The sequence below is a fragment of the Myotis lucifugus genome, unplaced genomic scaffold (assembly GCF_000147115.1).
Source record: "Myotis lucifugus unplaced genomic scaffold, Myoluc2.0 scaffold_195, whole genome shotgun sequence".
Lineage (NCBI taxonomy): Eukaryota > Metazoa > Chordata > Mammalia > Chiroptera > Vespertilionidae > Myotis > Myotis lucifugus.
In genome coordinates, this window is record NW_005871243.1 from 2088913 (window position 1) to 2108381 (window position 19469).

Sequence of the window (19469 nt, forward strand, 5' to 3'; positions counted from 1 at the left end):
AGAGTGAGGAGCAGAAAGGACAGGGCAGAGCAGCAAGCACCAAGGGAAGGGTGAGGAAAGAGGAGGTCCTTGCTGCGAAATGCTGCAATGCTGACTGAGATGAGGCACTGGATTTGGCACCCATCAGGCCATCTGGTGGCTCTCGCGTCTGCTTCAGTAGAAGGAGAAGAAAACAGCCAGACCTCAGGGTGACTGACAGGTGACGTGTGAACTGTCAAGAGAGAGTATTCTCTCAAGGAGTTTAGCAAAAAGAGAGAAGGGAGAAGTTTGGGCAAAGGACATGTCAGTTTGGGGTTCATGTTTGTCATTGTTTTGTTACATTTTAAATCTGGGGAGACTTGAACAGGATCTTAACCTGAGGAGGGATCAAAGAAAGAGGAAGAGAATGAAGATAGAGGAGCTAAAACAAAGAAACAAAAGCCCTGGCTAGTGGCTCAGTTGGTTGGAGTATTATCCTCTTACACACACAGAAAAAGGTTGCAGGTTCAATTCCCGGTCAGGGCACATACCTACATTGCTAGTTCAATCCCCTGTAGGTTTGTGCATGGGAGGCAACCAGTCAATGTTTCTCAAATCAATGTCTCTCTCTCTCTTCCTCCCTCCCTCCTTTCCTCTCTCTCTCAAATAAATGAAAACATATCCTTGGTGAGGATTTTAAAAAGAAAGAAAAACAGCCGTAACCGGTTTGGCTCAGTGGATGGAGCGTCGGCCTGCGGACTGAAGGGTCCCGGGTTCGGTTCCGGTCAAGGGCATGTGCCTTGGTTGCGGGCACATCCCCAGTGGGGGATGTGCAGGAGGCAGCTGGTCGATGTTTCTCTCTCATCGATGTTTCTGGCTCTCTGTCCCTCTCCCTTCCTCTCTGTAAAAAAATCAATAAAATATATTTTTAAAAAAAAAGAAAGAAAAACAAAGAAAGGGCATCCAGCTTTCTTGGTGACCTGCAGTTTCTGCCTCATTTCTTCTTTAAAGAAAACAGAAATGAGGCCTGACCATTAGGAGGAAGGTGCCTTCATTGTGGTGAGCACATCAAACAATGGCAAATGAAACCAAAGGTGCTTTTGTATCGGCTTTTATTTTCTCTTTACATCATTAAATAAAAGTAAAGTCCCCTTAATAATGAAATTCAAATTACAAGCATGTATAAAGTAGAGATCAACCCCCCCCCCCCCCCACGTCTATCACCTTCTCTTATCCCAGCCCAGATTTGGGGCTAAGGAGTTTATTGCTCTGCCTTCCCGAATTTATCGTATGTGCATTTGTAACTAACTAGCTGGGATCTTACTACGACTCCTATTCTCCAACTTGATTTTTCATTGTATTACACATCTTTCCATGTCCGTGCACATGAATTCTTCCTTGTTCTTTCTGACAGCTGCTGAAAATTCCACTTTCTTGCAGCATAATTTAGTTAACATTCCCCCAAAACAGGAACATTTAACCGATCTCAAGATTTTTACCATATCAAAACCTCAGTAAACATCTCTGTCCACATCTCGGTGCTCTTGTTTTTTCTTAAATAAATTCTTAGAAGTGAAGGCAAATCACGGGGTCAAAGGGTGTGTGCATTTTCAGTTTTGATACTAATTTTTAGTTTGCTCTCAAAAAAAAAAAAAAAGCCATACTGCTCTGTCCTTCTATCAAAGTTTTGAAGAATGTCTTTTTGCTCATGCCCAAGGCAATCCGGAGTGGTAATCAGCTTTAAGTATTTCTTGGCCTGTTGGTGGCTCACTTTGAGCAGAAATGCAGGGCTATCAGGGAGCTTACTTTTCTAGAAAAGCAGAAGAGGGGTCATCTATTGGATTTGAAGAGAAGGAAGGGGATGGATGTGTGAGGACTAGGACCACTTTAGGAGACAGCCACTTAGGGGAGGTGGAGCAGCAACTGACCCAGAAGGTCTAAGCAGCTGGAAAGCCCAGAGGAAGTTGGGGCGGGGGGGAGTCCCAACATTCTTATAAAGCCAATACAGTCAGTTATTTGACTTTTCTGGTTTGGCAGCAAGACCCGAAAAATGGGCAGCTGGATGGATTTATGGCTGGAATGGATCTAGGTGATGGTGTAACAGAGTCACCTGGTAAGAAATAGAGACTTCTCATGGTTGAGTGATGATGGGGAGGTCTGCACTTGGGAGCATGAGAGGTGAGCCGAGGAGAAGGGCTAATAGAGCAGAGGGACACAGAAGGTCCAAAAGACCACAGTTCGGTGACAGTCAGGTCAGGGGCAAGGCTTAAGGAGAGTGAAGGAGTTGGTGGGGTGCACAGGTAGCTGGTGATGACCAGAGAGGTCTTTCCTGAGTTCCAGATGTCGGCGCTGCAGTGGCCACTGTGGACTATGGTGAGGTGTGGGGAGCGGAGCAGGTGCTACAGGGAAACAGAGCTAAAGGTGGCTAGACAGCCGCAGGCAGAGGCAGGACAGAGCGGGGCCAGGTGGGTCCTCATGGGGATGGCAAGACAGGGTGGAATCCGATGCCGCAAACCTCAGGTGTGCCTGAACGAGTGAAGAGCCAGAAGTTTTTCTACTCATGACTTATTCACCGATATTTTTAGCAAAGCAGTGACATTTTGGCAACATTCACTCCTAAAACTAGATGCTACCCTAATATTTAAACTCTTGGGGTTTGTTAGGGAACTCACAAGTCAGGCCGTTTCCGGTTTATGCTCTCTCTGCCCTTTCTACCTTGCTTCCCCAAGCTAACTCTCTCCAGCCCCAAAAGATTCCACTCAGGGATCTTCCTCAATGCTTGCCTTGGAGCCCTAGATTGAGCTGAGTGCCCCTTACCTGGTTTCCCAAAAGATGACCACATAATGCAGACATGACCTTCTAATGGGTCTGTCTCTCCTATCACACAGGAGCCTGGAGCAGGGACCTTGTTCCTATCATCTTTGAGCTTATTATCTTCCTCAGCGCTTGCCTGGGAGCCCTCCTTGTGGGAGGCTTCGGGTTGATCATATAATAAAGATTCCTTCCTTCAAGGAGCTTGAAATGCAGTCGTGGGAAGGACAACCATGCATAAACCAAGAATGGCATGTCCTTCATTGCATTTACCCATCTCATTGAGAAAACCTCCATTCTTGAACACAGCTTGCACGGGGCCATTCAGACCTTCCAAAGCATCCAACCTTTGTAGGCAACACTTCCTGAGCAAACTGAAGTCTGTTTTTCACCTTCTATGATGAATGCGATTGGTGAGCACCTGTTCACTGACAGTGGTCCCGTAAACATTTAGCGAAGGTCGCATCTGGGAGTGCCGACCTACCTAAGTAAGACCTAGTACAGTCTCTCCAATATTATATATCTCTTTCTGCAATTTGAAATATGACAAATAGAAATCTACATCTCTGGATGCTTCTGCTGTCTCACCTGATGCAAAGTCTGGCTCCTTGCTCGGGACAACCTTCTCTCCCTCACAATCTTCACGCCCACCTACAACTATGCCACACACCCTCTTAAAGCCGAGCCCAAATTCCACTGCCTTCTGAACCTCCCTTCACTTTCAACAGAGGTGACCATGCCCTTCTCTGACGCATGCCACTTATTGTCTGCTTTGAGATGGTTTTGCAAGCCTGCTTTCCCCCTTGACTTGTTTTTAAGGCCATGGGTGAAGGGGACAAATTCCACCTTGCTCACTGTCCCCTTCCCTATAATGTCTTTCATGTGTCCAGTGTTCCATGAGCAAATCGCTGAACACAAGAACTGAGCTTGTTGGTCTAACTCAAACATATCTGTGTACAACAGGGTGACGGATGAGGATTTGGCACACGTCACCATATTCACGGTAAATTTTTCTTGTACTTCACAAGAAGGTATTCCTCGCAACCAATGCCTGCCTTGTTTTTAGGTAGGCTTACCTTTTTTGATGATTTTGTTGTTTGTTTCCTCTGGGGGTTTTTAATGTGTGGAGAGTTATCAGTGAAACTAATCTATCATTTTGGCTAAGACATTAGCTTCATCCACACACTCTTAAAGGGAGTTGGAGTGTTTTATGGTGAACCACTTCCTTGCCTGACCTTCTTTAATGCCTGTAATAGTGATTTTACTAATCTAATTTGTCAGCACCCTCCAATACGCTGCCGGCCACTAGAGCATTTTGAAACCAACTACTGAAGGAGCAAACGGTGGAAGAACTGAAAATAACCTCTTACACTAGAGACCCACTCAAATGCCCTAGCTCCTGTACAGGCTGTTTCGATCCTGGGCTCTTCCCTTCTTGAAAGTCTTGGATACGTTCTCAGATGTAGCTGGGCAGGGTCGGAGAAGATGGCCAGGATCCATGACATGCAGGATGCCATATTCCAAAAGCTCTGCCTTCTTCAAGATAATCCCCCAAACGATTTCCCTCTAAACATTTCCCACCTCCTACCAATTTAGTGTTTCTCAAACCTTCCTCTTTCCCATATGACCTTCAAGATTTTTGCCTTTTCTGCATACCACCTCTATTAATTGTTTAGGAAATGATTTTCTGCCCGGCTGGCATAGCTCAGTGGTTGAGTGTCGACCTATGAACCAGGAGGTCATGGTTCGATTCCCAGTCAGGACACATACCCGGGTTGCAGGCTCGATCCCCGGTGTAGAGCATGCAGAAGGCAGCCGATCAGTGATTCTTTCTCTCATCGTTAATGTTTCTACCTCTCTCCCTCTCCCTTCCTCCCTGAAATCAATAAAAATATTTTTAAATGATTTCCTCTTTTTACTAAGGTAAAGCCTCACCTTAGTCCCCCCAATCTCACCCAAAGATCTATAGGGTAGGGGGACCTACAGCTTCGTGAATCCCTCCACTGCTCCCCTTAGATTCCCACTACCATGGCCACAGAACCTTGCACACAAAGGGGGCTCTGTAAATAGTGGCTGAATGGGTGACTGTCAACACAGCCCAGAAGACCATGGTCACCTTCTCACTCCTCCTTTGCCTACTCTAGTTTGTGCCTTGAAATTGGTGGTCCCAATGGTACCACCAGTTTCTGGCCACTTATAAACTCCCAAGAGCCTCATTTAGTAAGAATCTAAAAAGAGTTGATCTTCATTTTATTTATGTTGAACTATACTAAGAGGTATTTATGGTCTGGTTTGTATGCCTCCCATCCAATCCTTCAGAACTCACACACACACACACACACACACACACACACACTCTCTCTTTTAAAAATTCTCACAACAACTTAAAAAAACAGAGTGAGACTAAGAAGCTCACTCTTAAAGTAGGGTGGGAATGTTCTGCCTCACAGCTCGAAGTGTTTGCTTTAGTGATCAACCCAAGCTAGTAAACAACCCAAAGCACAAGTTCAGCCTTTTCATGAGCCAAATTCATCAATTGAAGACCAAAATACGTGTTCATATTTGCTGACACTATTTAGACAGCTTATGTAACAACCCTCCACTCAGCTGGATAGATTGGCTAAAAGTGATATGACATCCTTGGTACAGAAGATTTTAGGTTAAAATAGGATTTTAAATAAAAACAATGAGCTGCTTTGTAGAACTTACAAAATTCCCAAGCCATGAATATACTCACAGATAAAATATGTGGCCACTGCTTTAGTCCCCCTACATTAATAACACTTAGCAAGCACAGGAGTTTGCATGTTAAGAAAATACACTTCAGTTTCCTTTGAATACAAACGACTCTTTTTTGACAAACAACTCTATTTTCTTAAATGTCATAAAAGTGTTTATGAAATTCTTTCTTTGCCTTGGATCCACAACTGTGACCTTCTATTCAAGTCACCTTCTATGTGAATTCAATGACTATCTATTGTAGTTAGAAAGAACAGAAGACAGTGAGGATCAACTATAGGAATGGACTATATCTAGCCCATAGTAGGCACTAAATAATGGCAACTATTATTACCAAATTCAGCACTCACTCACTGAACAGAAATGTGAGAAGAGAAGTGCATGGTAGGGCAGACATTTCACTGAGCTGGGAGGGGTCCTGATGGAGTGGGGGGGCTTCAGAACCTACCCTTTTGGACCTTGCAGGGAGCCAGAGATTCTGCCCAGAAGCCACTGGGAGGCCAAAGTGAAGTCGGGCAGGAAATGAAAAGAAAAATGAAATTCTTGATACCAGAATATAATTAACACCCACCGTCCCAGAATAGTTCACATCTGCTTTCTGGTTTTGCTCTTGAAAACATACTTATATTAGTTTCATCCCAAACTCAAACCTCAGATGTCCCCACCCAACCCTCTGAGGTCTTGGACATGTGACTTTGGCTCTGGGTCTCTTCTTCCATGAGGTAAACAGGGGGAACCAGATCTCTAAAATCCTTTCTAGACTTTTAGGTCCCTATTGTGATCCATTTTAAGCTGCACTGTGGAGTGGCCAACATCAACATAAACCCAAAAAGCATTACCTACGTTACTGTATCTATTCATGAGTCAGGGCTAATGCCAAATACCTCTCCTCCAGTTTCAGTCCCCCGGATCTCAGAAAGCTCCCCTCTCTATGCTCCTTATTCTGTCCGTGTGTTGAGCTCACTTCCTAGCTTACTCATTGCCTCCCCAGTGACTGCATCTGGCTCACAATTCTGCCTTCAGAGCCCACAGAAATGCCTACTCAATGGCCAATGCCCACTCAATGGCTTTCACCCACCCGGCCCCAACCTCGTGGTATTTGCAGTATGTTTGCTCTCCTAGGACCGCGTTAGTTGAAGAGGGGGCCGGGTCGCTCCTGGGGTGTCGGAAAGGACTCCGGCCACACGATGCATTAGACTTGCTGGGGGTGAGACCACGGAAGCCTTCTTTCAACAAGCTTGCCGGGTGATTTTAGGCATAATCGTTTGAAATTTGCTGCTCTTTCAACAACTTTGTTAGCGTTGTTTTTTTGTTGTTGTTGGGCTTTTTTTTTTTAAGGAAAAAGGGTGTTTTATTCGAGATATTTTTTAAAACCAGGAATATAAAAGAAAAAGTGGGCGGGGTGAAGAGGGTCGTTCAAAGCTCTAAGGTGCAGGAACCTGGCACCGCTGGTGCTGTCGGCCCATCTCAGCCAAGTAGGAACTCCTGGAGAGAAAAGAAAGTCTGGGGCGGGGAGGGAGAGAAAGGGGACGCCCGACGACGCCCTGGGAAACCGTAGAAAGGTCGAGAGTCCGTCGGGTGGCCACGGCCCTCGGGGTCGCCAGGCTGAGAGCCGTAAGGGACCAGCCCTGCGCAGCATCAGATTCCAGGCTCGAGCTTGGAGGCCCCAAGCAGCCCCGCCCCTCCTATTACCTTGGTAACAGCGGCCGGCCCGCAGACAGCGTGGCACGGAAAGGTGGGACTTCCGGCTCTGGGAACCAATGCGCATGCGGAGGCCGGCCAGTCACAGGGAACTTCCTGTCACGTGATCTTAAAGACCACTAAAAGTTTCTAACTCCGGGGTCACGTGCCTCCGTTGCCATTAGCAACCAGAGGCTTCTAAACAGCCCGCCCGCCCTCGCAGCCGCTGCGGTCCAACCTCCTTGGTGGTCCCGGGTTTGGCGGGGCTGCGCCTGGCCTCTCCCGCTCCTCGAGGCCGCTCACTCCCGCCCGCCGCCATGGTGAGTAGCGGCCCGCCGGCACCGCGCCGGGAGTGGGCAGTGGCCGGGGCTGGAGACGCGGAGCGGGGCCCCGCAGTGATGGCTGGCCTGCGGCGGGTTTGAGCCGGCTTCTGGGCCTCCTTGAGGAGGGGAGGCCGCTTCGGGTGCGGGGCGCAGGTGCCTCGGCCGTACCCCGTCCGGGCCGGTCCTGGCTGAAGAAGCCCTGCCAGGCGGCCTCGCTCCCGCGTGGCGTGCGTTGCTCCTCACCAGGTCCCACCGCGCAGGCGGACGGCGAGGAGAGCTGGCTGCCGGCAGGATCCTCACTCGCTTCCAGAAACTCCAAGTTTTTACGGGCACACACACCCTTTGACAGCATAAACAATTATGTGTCAAGGAGCCGAGGAGGGAGAACGTGGTTGAATCCACCTTTCTGATGTGAGAGTGACTTTAAGAGTCCAAGCCTCCCATTTTACAGCCGAGGGAACTTGGGTGACATTTCTTTTCGTTTTGACCTGTTGAAAAGAGGCCCCGTTTTCCTGTATGCGAAAACAGTGTAGCTGTAAAATGAAAAAGCATTTCAGTAATCTTAAGCTCATAGTTGTCAAGCTGTCATCTGGTTTAAAATCAAGACCAGCTAATGGCTATGTCAAAACCAAATCTAATGCATAAAGCTGTATTAGGGGAGGTAAAGTTGAGTTGCTGTAATAGAAATCTAGAAAACAATGGCTTAAAGAATACAGAGGTTAGTTCTGTCTCTCGCCTACCAGCCATCTCTGCTCATCTCAGGTGAGTGGGTCAGTGCTGCTCCATGAAGTCATTTAAAGGTACAGGTCCCTTTCATCTTGCTGCTCCCCCAGCCCCTAGGGCAGTGATGATGAACCTTTTGAGCTCCGCGTGTCAGCATTTTGAAAAACCCTAACTTTGGTGCCGTGTCACATATAGAAATTTTTTGATATTTGCAACCATAGTAACACAAAGATTTATATTTTTGATATTTATTTTATATATTTAAATGCCATTTAACAAAGAAAAATCAACCAAAAAAATGAGTTCGCGTGTCACCTCTGACACGCGTGTCATAGGTTCGCCATCACTGCCCTAGGACATGGTTGCTGTCTGCAGGTTCAGGCTCATCACTGCCTCCTCCAAGGGTCAGAGAAATGGGGTATGGCAAAGCCCCCCCCACACACACACACACCCCCATCTTCAGGCCCAGGCTTTGGAAGTAGCCCTCTTCTTCTGACATCCAATACTGAGAAGTAGGCGTGTGGTCACCCCTGACTGCAAGGAGGGCTGGGCCACCATGCACCTGGGAAGAAGGGAACAGGATTTAATGGCCATCTGGCGTCTCCACACAAGATGGCCTGTGTTTTCATCGTTGGTTCCTTTGTTACAGTTTCAAGACTAACAAATTACCTCTCTCTCTTCCAGGCAGAGTTGGGCCTAAATGAGCACCATCAAAACGAAGTTATTAATTATATGCGTTTTGCCCGTTCAAAAAGAGGCTTGAGACTCAAAACTGTAGATTCCTGCTTCCAAGACCTCAAGGAGAGCAGGTATCCCGGTGGGAACACGGGTCCTTCTGGCAGCCAATGTGGGGGAGGCTGTGGCGGAGGCCATGCAAGCCACTGCCGGGATTATCGTGGTCCGTTACCACTGAGAGCAGCTACATAGCCACATGGAGGTGTGAGACTCAAATTAAATGGTGGTGGGAGCAGTCTATTCTCAAACCTGCACGCATAAGGGATTGCAGTGGGACCATGGGCATGTCACCTCTGCCTCCTGCATCTGTGTTTCCATCTGCAGAGTGAGGGGATTGAAGAAGTTGGCCCAAAAATTCCCTCCCATCTCAAACACTGTCTGTGGGAGATGAATTTTTTTAAAATGTATTTTATTGAATTTTTACAGAGAGGAAGGGAGAGGGATAGAGAGTTAGAAACATCAATGAGAGAGAAACATCGATCAGCTGCCTCCTGCACACTCCCCACTGGGGATGTGCCCGCAACCAAGGTACATGCCCTTGACCGGAATCAAACCTGGGACCCTTCAGTCCGCAGGCCGATACGCTATCCACTGAGCCAAACGGGTTAGGGCGGATTTTTAATGCTATTGTTGATGATGATGATGTTCACTTTATGGAGTAGTCAGTGGTCCATGGAGTTTTAACTGAGAGAAGTTAGATTTTTTTTGTTTTATTTTGTTTTCAAGTCTCAAGAATGGTAGGAGAAGCAACATATAATTATCATTGATTTTCTCAGAGACATTTACTACCATGTGAATAGTTCCTACAATTATTTTAATGCTAGATAAATAATAGAAAGAAAAGAGAAATTGTAGAGAGCACCTGGGAAGGCACATGAGCTGATTGTCGACTGAGTCCAGTGACGTTGGCAGAACCACGTCCTGGAAACACACTGTGCCAGATGCAGGTGTGTTGTCAGCCTGACCCTTAACTCAAGCACCAGGAGGTGGGTTTCATTATTTAAGTTCAGCCAGGCACAAGGAACGAACGCAATTATCCTGGCTTAGCCAGGAGTGACAATTACAAAGAAGCCACAAGAATGAAGAATTGCCGCTTGATCCTTAACCATGATTTCACATAATTCCCTTTGCTTTAAACTCTAGTAAAACTTTCTAGAATCATGCTGTATAATATACAGTGTATATAATAAACACGCTGGGTCACTGTCTCTCCATCAGAGGGCAGCTGTCCCACCCGGTCCCAGCTTTCCCTACTGTCTCTGTGTCTGTCTCTTTCTTTTTCTCAATCCCCTGTCGGCCCTACTCAGGACTCGTCATCTGATCTCTAGCTGTGCTGGTTGCGGTAAAGAGAGAATATTTATAAGAAATTACTTCTTCCAGGTGACTTTTGAAATTACTGTGACAAGACGAATTTCAGTGAAGAATAAAAAGATTTTTAAACTGAAAAATTAAAGAAAAAAGTAAATAATTTGGGGGAATGTCTCCGAGCATGTACTTGTATTAAAGGATGTCCACATTTGAAGAATGAGCCACAATTTAATCGCTTAAATAGACATCAAAATTTAATGCAGCTTAAGTTATTTTTAATCTGCTTTATTAATAAAGGGGGTAGCTCCCAGAGAGATTGTCACAGTAACCTGCCATCCCCTCCGTGTCACAGTGCAGGTTTCTTTTATTGTGTAAATGGTTTTTGTTGTTCATGCGGAAGTTTGGGTTGTTGCATTGCAGGCTGGTGGACGAGACCTTCACCATAGATGAAGTCTCCGAGGTTCTGAGCGGGTTGCAGGCTGTGGTTCACAGCGAGGTGGAGTCGGAGCTCATCAACACAGCTTACACCAACGTGTTACTCCTGCGGCAGCTTTTCTCGCAAGCTGAGAAGTGGTACCTCAAGCTGCAAACAGATATCTCTGAGCTTGAAAACAGGTAATAAAATTTATACCTGCAGTTATGACAATAGCAGCCCAAGCATGTTCTTAAAAGTTAGTGAATGTCTTCTTGGGGCAGGTGCACAAGAAAATTCAGGCTGGGCAGTGGCAAAGCATGGGTCTTGGGTGTCACTTGACGTCCTCTTCAAAATTCTCTGCTGCTACTGTTCCTGGGCATTAGAAACATGAAATTGCCTTTTAGGCTATTGCTAACTATGCCTTACAGTGTATTTGGTAGCCTGATCGGCATTACAATAAACCTTTAGAGATAGGTCAACTAGACCTATCTTTTAAATAGGAAATGTAAAAAAATTTTTATAATCCAAACATCATCAAAGAGCTCATTAATTTTTTAAAAATCGGCAAGCTTGATACTCATCCTAAGAAAAGTCATGCAGAAATCAGGAAAGACTGACCTCTGACCCTGGGGCTGTTACCTGAGCACAGCTGCAGCCGGTGGGCCACGTGGGGAGTGTGGACCACAGGGTAGGGCCTGCGGTAGGGAAGGAAAACCATGAGCAGGCTACTGGCGAGTAAACGGGAAGCTGACTGGGAAGGGGCTTGGACGGGCAGTGACTGCATTCCCGCCGAGGCTCTCGTAGCGTCGGCGCTCACTCCCCTTTACAAAGGAGAGGAAGCAGTCAGGCGGCTCACCCGAACCACTGTCTCTCTGGGACTGTATCGACTGTTCCAGGTGGCTCGCACTACTGTAATCCCATCTTTGTGAGGTTCCTCTATGAAAATCAGTTTGTCTTTCTTGAACATCTACTAGCTAATGATGCATATTACATGATAAGCTCCCTATAGCACCGCAGAAATACAGAGTTATCTACAAATTTCAGACATATTTGTCTAACGTTGTAGTTCCAGCAGTTAACAGTGTACACTCAGTGGGTGGCAAGTCCTAGGTGCTGTGGCTGACTCAGGGTTGAGGCCTTGTGTTTGGACGGTGACCGTTGGTAACTAGATATTACCCTGACGTGGGGAGGTGTGCCTCTCGCTCTCTTTTCCCAGCATGTGGGAGATTGGTTCCAGCGATTGTATTCTTATGTGTGTGATTTTATTATAAATTCATTTTATTTTTTATTTTTTTATTTTTTTAAATATATTTTATTGATTTTTTACAGAGAGGAAGGGAGAGGGATAGAGAGTCAGAAACATCGATGAGAGAGAAACATCGATCAGCTGCCTCCTGCACATCTCCTACTGGGGATGTGCCCGCAACCCAGGTACATGCCCTTGACCGGAATCGAACCTGGGACCTTTCAGTCCGCAGGCCGACACTCTATCCACTGAGCCAAACCAGTCTCGGCTAAATTCATTTTAAATAAATGTTTTTCATATTTTCTTTTTATCATCTAGGGAATTACTAGAACAAGTTGCAGAATTTGAAAAGGCAGAATTTACATCTTCTACTAAAAAGGTAATTTTTGGGTCATTTTAAGTCTGTGCCTTAATAGCCAGTATTTAAAGTCCCCAAGTTACTCCGGGCACTCAGAGGTGAAAGTGAGAGCCCTCAAGGTAAAACTTTCTATTTAAGAGCAGGATTGAAAAACTGTCTCAGACTTTCAGGCAAAAGAAGAAAAGTTTTGTAAATAACTGTGAAAGCCTGTTTTTGTCCACTATCTCTCACACAACACACACACTCCCTGCCGTCCACCTGACTCCCGCCACATTATCTCTCCGCTCCCATGATGCAGAGCACAGGCATGTCCGCCCACCTGTGCGCACATCCTGGCTCTGTCACGCTAGAGCTGCGTGACCTTGAGCAATTTACCTGAAATGGCTGAGCCTCGTTTTCCTCGTCTGTCATGTGGAGATCATACTAACAGGAGCTACTTCTCTTATTTTAAAATATATATATATATATTTTATTGTTTTTTTACAGAGAGGAAGGGAGAGAGAGAGAGTTAGAAACATCGATCAGCTGCCTCCTGCATCCTCCCTACTGCGGATGTGCCCGCAGCCAAGGTACATGCCCTTGACCGGAATCGAACCTGGGACCCTTGAGTCTGCAGGCCGACGCTCTATCCACTGAGCCAAACCGGTTAGGGCATACTTCTCTTTTTAATCCTCATCATTTGCAATGACTACTTGTTGCCCCATAAAAACCCCCAAAATGCTGCTGAGAGGAACCCGTGAATATACACATACAAACAGTTTCCCAGGTATTCCTGTGGAACACATTTCTGCCTAAGACATTTCTGGGTCAGAGGGAATGGATTCTTTTGTTTTTTGTACACATTGCTACAGTACCAAGTAATTCTTCATCTGCAGTGTAGTTGCCTAAATCCTCGTCAGTATTACAGTTTTTCCCAGCATCTGGGTTCATGCAGAAATCTGTTTCCGCTCCCACAGGTTAAGTGAAAGAGTCATTTTGGGTCATTTTCAATCCCAATCCTGAGATGCCAGGGTTTGTACCTGCTCTGGCTTTAAGCACCTTCCCTCCTTTCCTTCCATCTGTATTTTTTACAAAAGATATGGGAGGATGGGTGTCATGTTTGTCTCCCATTTGTATTGGGCCCTGGGAACCAAACCCACGCGAATCCCCTCGCCCGAGGAGCTGACTTCCCCGTGGATGTGCCTACACAGCATCTCCATTTAGAAAGCGCAAGCGCTCCATGATCACACACGATACATTCCGTGCTGGTTTCAGTTCGGTTTCTGTATTTCATTTCAGCCCATCATAGACATCATAAAGCCAAAACTTGCTCCACTCAACGAGGGAGGAACAGCAGAGCTCCTGAACAAGGTAATGTTGCCATCCTTTTGGGGGGCGCAGATCCTCTATTCCATCCTCTCCTTGCCTGCACAGCTCTGGAGTGGAGACCCTGAGGAGGAGGAGGCTGGGTCAGGGTGTGGTCCACAGAGAGTAATCAGTCTGTTGTTGTTTTACTTAATGGTACCGGTGGGCCAGAAGAGGGCATACTTACTTTCTCTAGCAGGTCTGAAGCAGCTCTTTAAAAAAAAAAAAAGTTTTTCAATTACAGTTGACATTCGATATAATTTTATATTAGTTTCAGGGGTACAGCATAGTGGTTAGACATGTATGTACTATACAGAGTGATCCCCCGACAATTCTAGTGCTCGCCTGGCCTCGCGGTTATTCCAGGATCAGTGAACATGTTCCTGCGCTGTGCTGTACATCCCCACTGGGCCGCGCTCGTGGCACTTTCTCATGGGGGAGTGAAGAGCATGGACTTTTGGACATCATTTATTGATGGGCATTTGAAATTTATAATCTGTGCTAACAATAAAGGGAATTTTACTAGTACTGAGAGGTTTATAAAAATTAATTACCAATATACAAATAAATATTTTTCATGATTCCTGTATTGTCAACATTATGCTAGATCTTGTTTGACAAAAAGCAGTCCAATGCCTGGCCTTTTACCCTCAAACACCTCCCAGCCTCGTGGGAAGGGGGAACGGGTGTTCTGGAAGCAGAGATAGGGAAACGCTAGTTGTTGCCACAGGGCGGCAGCAAAGATGCAGGGGTGTGTGTCAGAGGAGGACAGACTTGGGGCTGGAGGCTGAAGAGGAAAGACAGGTTAGGTGGTCGGAGGGAAGAGAAGGGCGTGGCGGGCAGCACCGGGAGGAGGCTGGCAGGATGGGACCGGCAGCCGGCAGTACGCTGAAGCAGTGGTGCAGGGTAGGCCGAGAATAGACGGGAGTCGCAGGATCAGGCGGGTGAGAGATGGCAGGGAGGGGCTAGGCAAAGGCTGAGGGGGAGGCTGAGAGAGTCTGAGACGTGAGAGAAGCAGCTAGGAGTCTCAGAGTCAACAGAGACTCCAGGTGCCGCGGCCAATGCGCTGGGGAAAATGGGATGTTACCCATAACCAGGGCATGCAGGTTTTTATTATCTGTTTTAAAATGAAACAAGTAATGTCAACTATTAAAAATTCTTTGGCTGAAATAACACAACTTTAATTTACTCACAAAGGAAATTTTAAGGCTTCAAGAAGAGAATGAGAAACTGAAGTCCAGGCTGAAGACCATCGAAATGCAGGTACCTGAGAATCACGCTAACGAACCCTGAGAGTTACTTACAGGCTCATCCTGACCGTGTTGTGTTCAAACTTGACTGCAGGCTATGAACGCGCTGGACGAGAAGTCGGAGCTGGAGAGGGCGCTGCGTGACTTACAGCTGGACCAAGGCACCCAGAAGGTGAACTAAGGCAGCTCTCTCACGTTGGCTAAACAGAGTTATGAACTGAACATTAAGTCCTCATTACTGTTCCTCCCCCACCATCACCCTCACTCCCCCACCGCTGTTGTGCTGCACGGGGACCTCCTGGTCCGGGAAAAACTAGTGAGAATGACACCCATCACTCTGCCCTCCAGGGCCGAAGACACATACACAGCTCACGTGTCCCGAGAGCTTGTTAGCATACAAGAGATATATATATATAGTTTTAAATACATATTTTTGTTGATTTCAGAGAGGAAGGGAGAGGGAGAGAGAGATAGAAACATCAATGAGTCATTGACTGGCTACCTCCTGCATGCCCCACACTAGGGATTGAGCCCGCAACCCAGGCATATGCCCTGACTGGGAATCGAACCAGTGACCTCTTGATTCATGGGTTGATGCTCAATCCACTGAGCCACACAGGCTGGTCATAAATAATTTTATTCTTCCATGTGTATCATTTAAACTTCTTCACCAGGATTTTTTAAACTTCAAAATAAAACCTGTTTGCCATCCCAGCACTGAGGCGCACAACCCTGTCACATGTAGAATCTTACCTCTGTCCTGCTTCTCTTCGGAATCCCCGCAGTTCATAGGTCATATTTTACGTGTTTGGAAGTCAGTGAGCCTGCACTCTGCCATGTGCAGGACACCGTGCACTGAGGGCTGAGGGCGAACGAGGGGGTGGGGGCTGGCAGCGCTGGGAGCCAGGGTACCGGCTGGGGGGGGAGACGGGCGTGCACCTGCACACCACCTGCCTTCACCTCCTGTGAAGGTGAATCACTGTTTAGGGTGTCAGCATGAACTTGCGCCCACGTGTGTATTTTCATAGGATTTTATAAAGGCCCAAGACTTGAGTGACTTGGAAAACACAGTTGCCGCTTTAAAGAGTGAGTTTCAGAAGACACTCAGCGACAAGACAGAAAACCAGAAGTGTCTGGAGCAGAGTCTAGCGACGGCCAAGCACGACCTGCTCAGGGTTCAGGAGCAGCTGAGCATGGCTGAGAAGGTCCGATTTGTCTGTGAATGTCCATGGCGTGGTGGGTGCCGTAGAGGGAAAGTACTGGGCGAGCGCTGGACAGCTGCGCATTCACATTTTCCTCCAGGTGTTGACCAGTATGTGTTCTAAAGATCATCATTTCTGGGCACTGAAATTCTTCCATCTTTGGCCCTAAAATATCTGTGATGATAAAAATCTCCACTCCTTCTGTCGTGTGGTAGAATATTCCACGGTGGCTTGCCCTTCCTGCCAGTCACTCCTACAGCCTGTCAGAGGGATGGGTGACTTTTTTTTTAAGGATTCTATACCTTTAATTTGTAAGAATTTGGGAGCAAAAATTTAAGTAATTTAAAAATCCTGAAATATGACTCTACTTTGGGATTTGGAAAGAGATCCTGCTTGTTTCGCCTGAAATTACTTTACTATTTCAAATACCTTTCCCATGTCTAGGGCATAGCATGCTTGAGTGATTTGCTAACATTATGTTTGGAGAGACATTACTGTTTTGTTGGCTTGTCATTTGAAAGAATATTTTTAAAGTTTGGATACTCTTAATTTTATATGAGTATGTTTTTTAAAGAAATCCGAAAATAATATAAGCAGAATATTAGTAAAATTAGAGCAAAAAATATACACTTTCATCAGATTTGTTCATTCCTTCCTTAACTACTTAGTAGTGAGCTGGCATTTTTCACTGTGCAGGAATTAGAGAAGAAATTCCAGCAAACAGCAGCCTACCGGAACATGAAAGAGATTCTGACCAAGAAGAATGACCAAATCAAAGACCTGAGGAAAAGACTGGCAAAGTAAGTCCTGCCCATCTGCCTCGGGTTTTTCTCTCTGCTGGGTCGATGTCTTTTCCTCATTAAACCTAAGCTTGTGTCCAGAGAGGTCAGGCCGGTGGGCATTGCTCTACCATTTAGTCCGAAGCCTGCATCTGAGACAGCAGAGGAGCTTTGGCCTGGCCTTGTCTGTAATGCCCACCCGGGCTTTTAGGTCCAGCAGTCCTGTAGACTCGCCCACAACTGCTCTAGGCTACTCTTGGCAGGATTCAGGTAGCAGGATCTCGGGTGGGAAACAGCCAGCTGGCAGGGCAGCACTGGGCATTTCTCCTTCACGGTGTCCTTGCAGCATCCAAGACCTGGTCGTACTGTGCCCTCAGGTGACAATTTAGGTGCAGGAGAATGAGATTCACGCAGATGGATGCCATGGCCAGCATGGCTGAGAAGTCCATGCTCACAGAGACCCCAGTAGGGACAGTGCAGTTACAGGAACTCACCGTGCAGAGGGAGGTCTCAAGTCGTGGCGCCCACCACGTACTTGGCGTTTGCTCACAGTCCTGGTCCAGATGGAGTCTACTAATCAGGGCCACTTTTGTCATCAGCAGTTTTGTCTGCAAACTCAGCTGACATTATCTTGATCAGGGTTCCAGGGGAACAGAGCTAGGAGGTGAATCTGGGCTCGTTAACCCTTTACTCGCTTAGCCATACCAGCTAGTGGTGTGGATCTGAGTTAGATAATGACTGAATTTCTACTCTGCCATCACGGATCTAACTGTCAGATACAGAGGCTTGAGTCTGAAGGCATCTTAGCAGTTAGCCGGTCCGTTCTGCCTGCTGCAGGAAGCCCCTCCCAGTCCCCACGTGCCTGACTCTGCCTCAGCCGTGATTTAAAGTGAGAAATGCAGCCGAAACCGGTTTGGCTCAGCTCGTTAACCCTTTACTCGCTTAGCCATACCAGCTAGTGGTGTGGATCTGAATTAGATAATGACTGAATTTCTACTCTGCCATCACGGATCTAACTGTCAGATACAGAGGCTTGAGTCTGAAGGCATCTTAGCAGTTAGCTGGTCTCTATCTCTCTCCCTTCCTCTCTGTAAAAAATCAATAAAATATTAAAAAATAAATAAATAAATAAAGTGAGAAATGCGGTGTCACTGCTGTAGTCACTGGAGATGTTTCACGACAACAAGAGGGCATCATGATGTTATGCTCTTAAGTTAATGGGTCTCTCTTTGCAGATATGAACCCGAAGATTAAAAGCTGAAGGTCTCATCCGGAAGCTGCCGGAGCGTGAACACCAGCTGTTCTCACCTCAGGCATGTATTTTGGAGAAGTTTGTTGTATTCCCTCTTTACGTTTCTAATGTTTAGACTTTGCTCCGGCTGTTTAAACTGGAGTTCCTGTTTTCAGTTGCCTAAGGACAGCCTGGCTCTGGCCGTTGTCCCAAACCCCTCTCTGCCGAGTGCTCCCGGGCCTTGGCTCACATGCACTGAGTCCCTCACAGTAAAGAGATGTTTATAGCGGGAAGAAGGGTCTCAACCTTTGCAATCCTCTGAGGAGAACCCCCTTTTAGCAAATGTTAAAGCGAGCAATCTCCCTACCTGTGCATTCCCAGGGTAAATACAGATACAGAGTTATTGAAGACATTACAAATAAACCTTATTTTTTAAAATGAAACCTAATTCATTTTCTCTATTTGATCATCAAGAAATATATGAATTAATTGGAAATGTAAATACCACCTATTATAGGCAACATTTTCACCGATTATAAGGAAAATTAACAGTGAACGAGAGAATTTACTAGTAACTTCTGCGGTCACCTCCATGCTATGCTCATCGACGGAGGTTCGGACTTTTTTGCAGCCCAGCTTACCAAGAAAACTGATGGAGAGGCCAGGTGCTCCCTGTCCTTCCACAGCTGAGAAAGTGTCTGGGCTCCACATCAATGGACAGTAGTCCCCCCTTACCCACGGTTTCATTTTCCATGGTTTCCGTTACCGGCAGTCAACCTCAGTCAGAAAATATTAAGTGGAAAATTCCAGAAATAAACAATTCCTAAGTTTCGAATTACACACACAGTTATGTCCCAGCATCTCCTGTTGTCCGCTCTGAACAACGGGACGGCCACCACTGAGCTCCGCAAAGCTGACGTTACCTCCCTTAGTGTTTCAGTGGAGGGAGTATCCCCTGCCCGTGCTGGGTTCTCCTGTCATAGCCATTCTAGCACACCACCCCTCGGGCCTTCTGACCCTCAGTGCTCTGCAAGGCGGTTGTGGAACCCGCCTCATTTGGGGGGATGCCATCATAGAGCAGTGTCTTGGAACTGGCCTCATGTGTCCTTGCCACGTGCCAAATCCTAAAGCAGAAGAGAACCCCCACATCAGTGAACTCGGCCAGCTTCTGTTCTTGCTCCCACTGGGCCGACATCCTCACGATCCACGCCCACACGTGCTTGCCCGTTCCCGCCAGCCCGTGTGAGCTAGCCAGGGTCTGCAGCTCTCCTGGGGACTGACTCATGGCCTCCCCAGCAGGGCACCGCTCCTCCACACAGGCCGTGCTGCTGCTCACCCACGTCATGGTTTAGGAGGAACAAGTGGAA

General features: G+C 46.8%; 1 protein-coding gene across 1 annotated transcript; it reads left to right on the forward strand.

Moving 5' to 3' along the window:
* Positions 1–7354: 7354 nt before the first annotated feature.
* On the forward strand, positions 7355–18545 carry LZTFL1 (leucine zipper transcription factor like 1). The gene is made up of 10 exons (XM_006097120.3): positions 7355–7508; positions 8919–9043; positions 10698–10892; positions 12257–12317; positions 13575–13646; positions 14838–14903; positions 14985–15062; positions 15919–16095; positions 16789–16892; positions 18107–18545. Exons 1-10 carry the CDS (start codon positions 7506–7508, stop codon positions 18123–18125), a joined length of 900 nt encoding a protein of 299 aa, XP_006097182.1. The 5' UTR covers positions 7355–7505; the 3' UTR covers positions 18126–18545.
* The last annotated feature ends 924 nt before the right edge of the window (positions 18546–19469 follow it).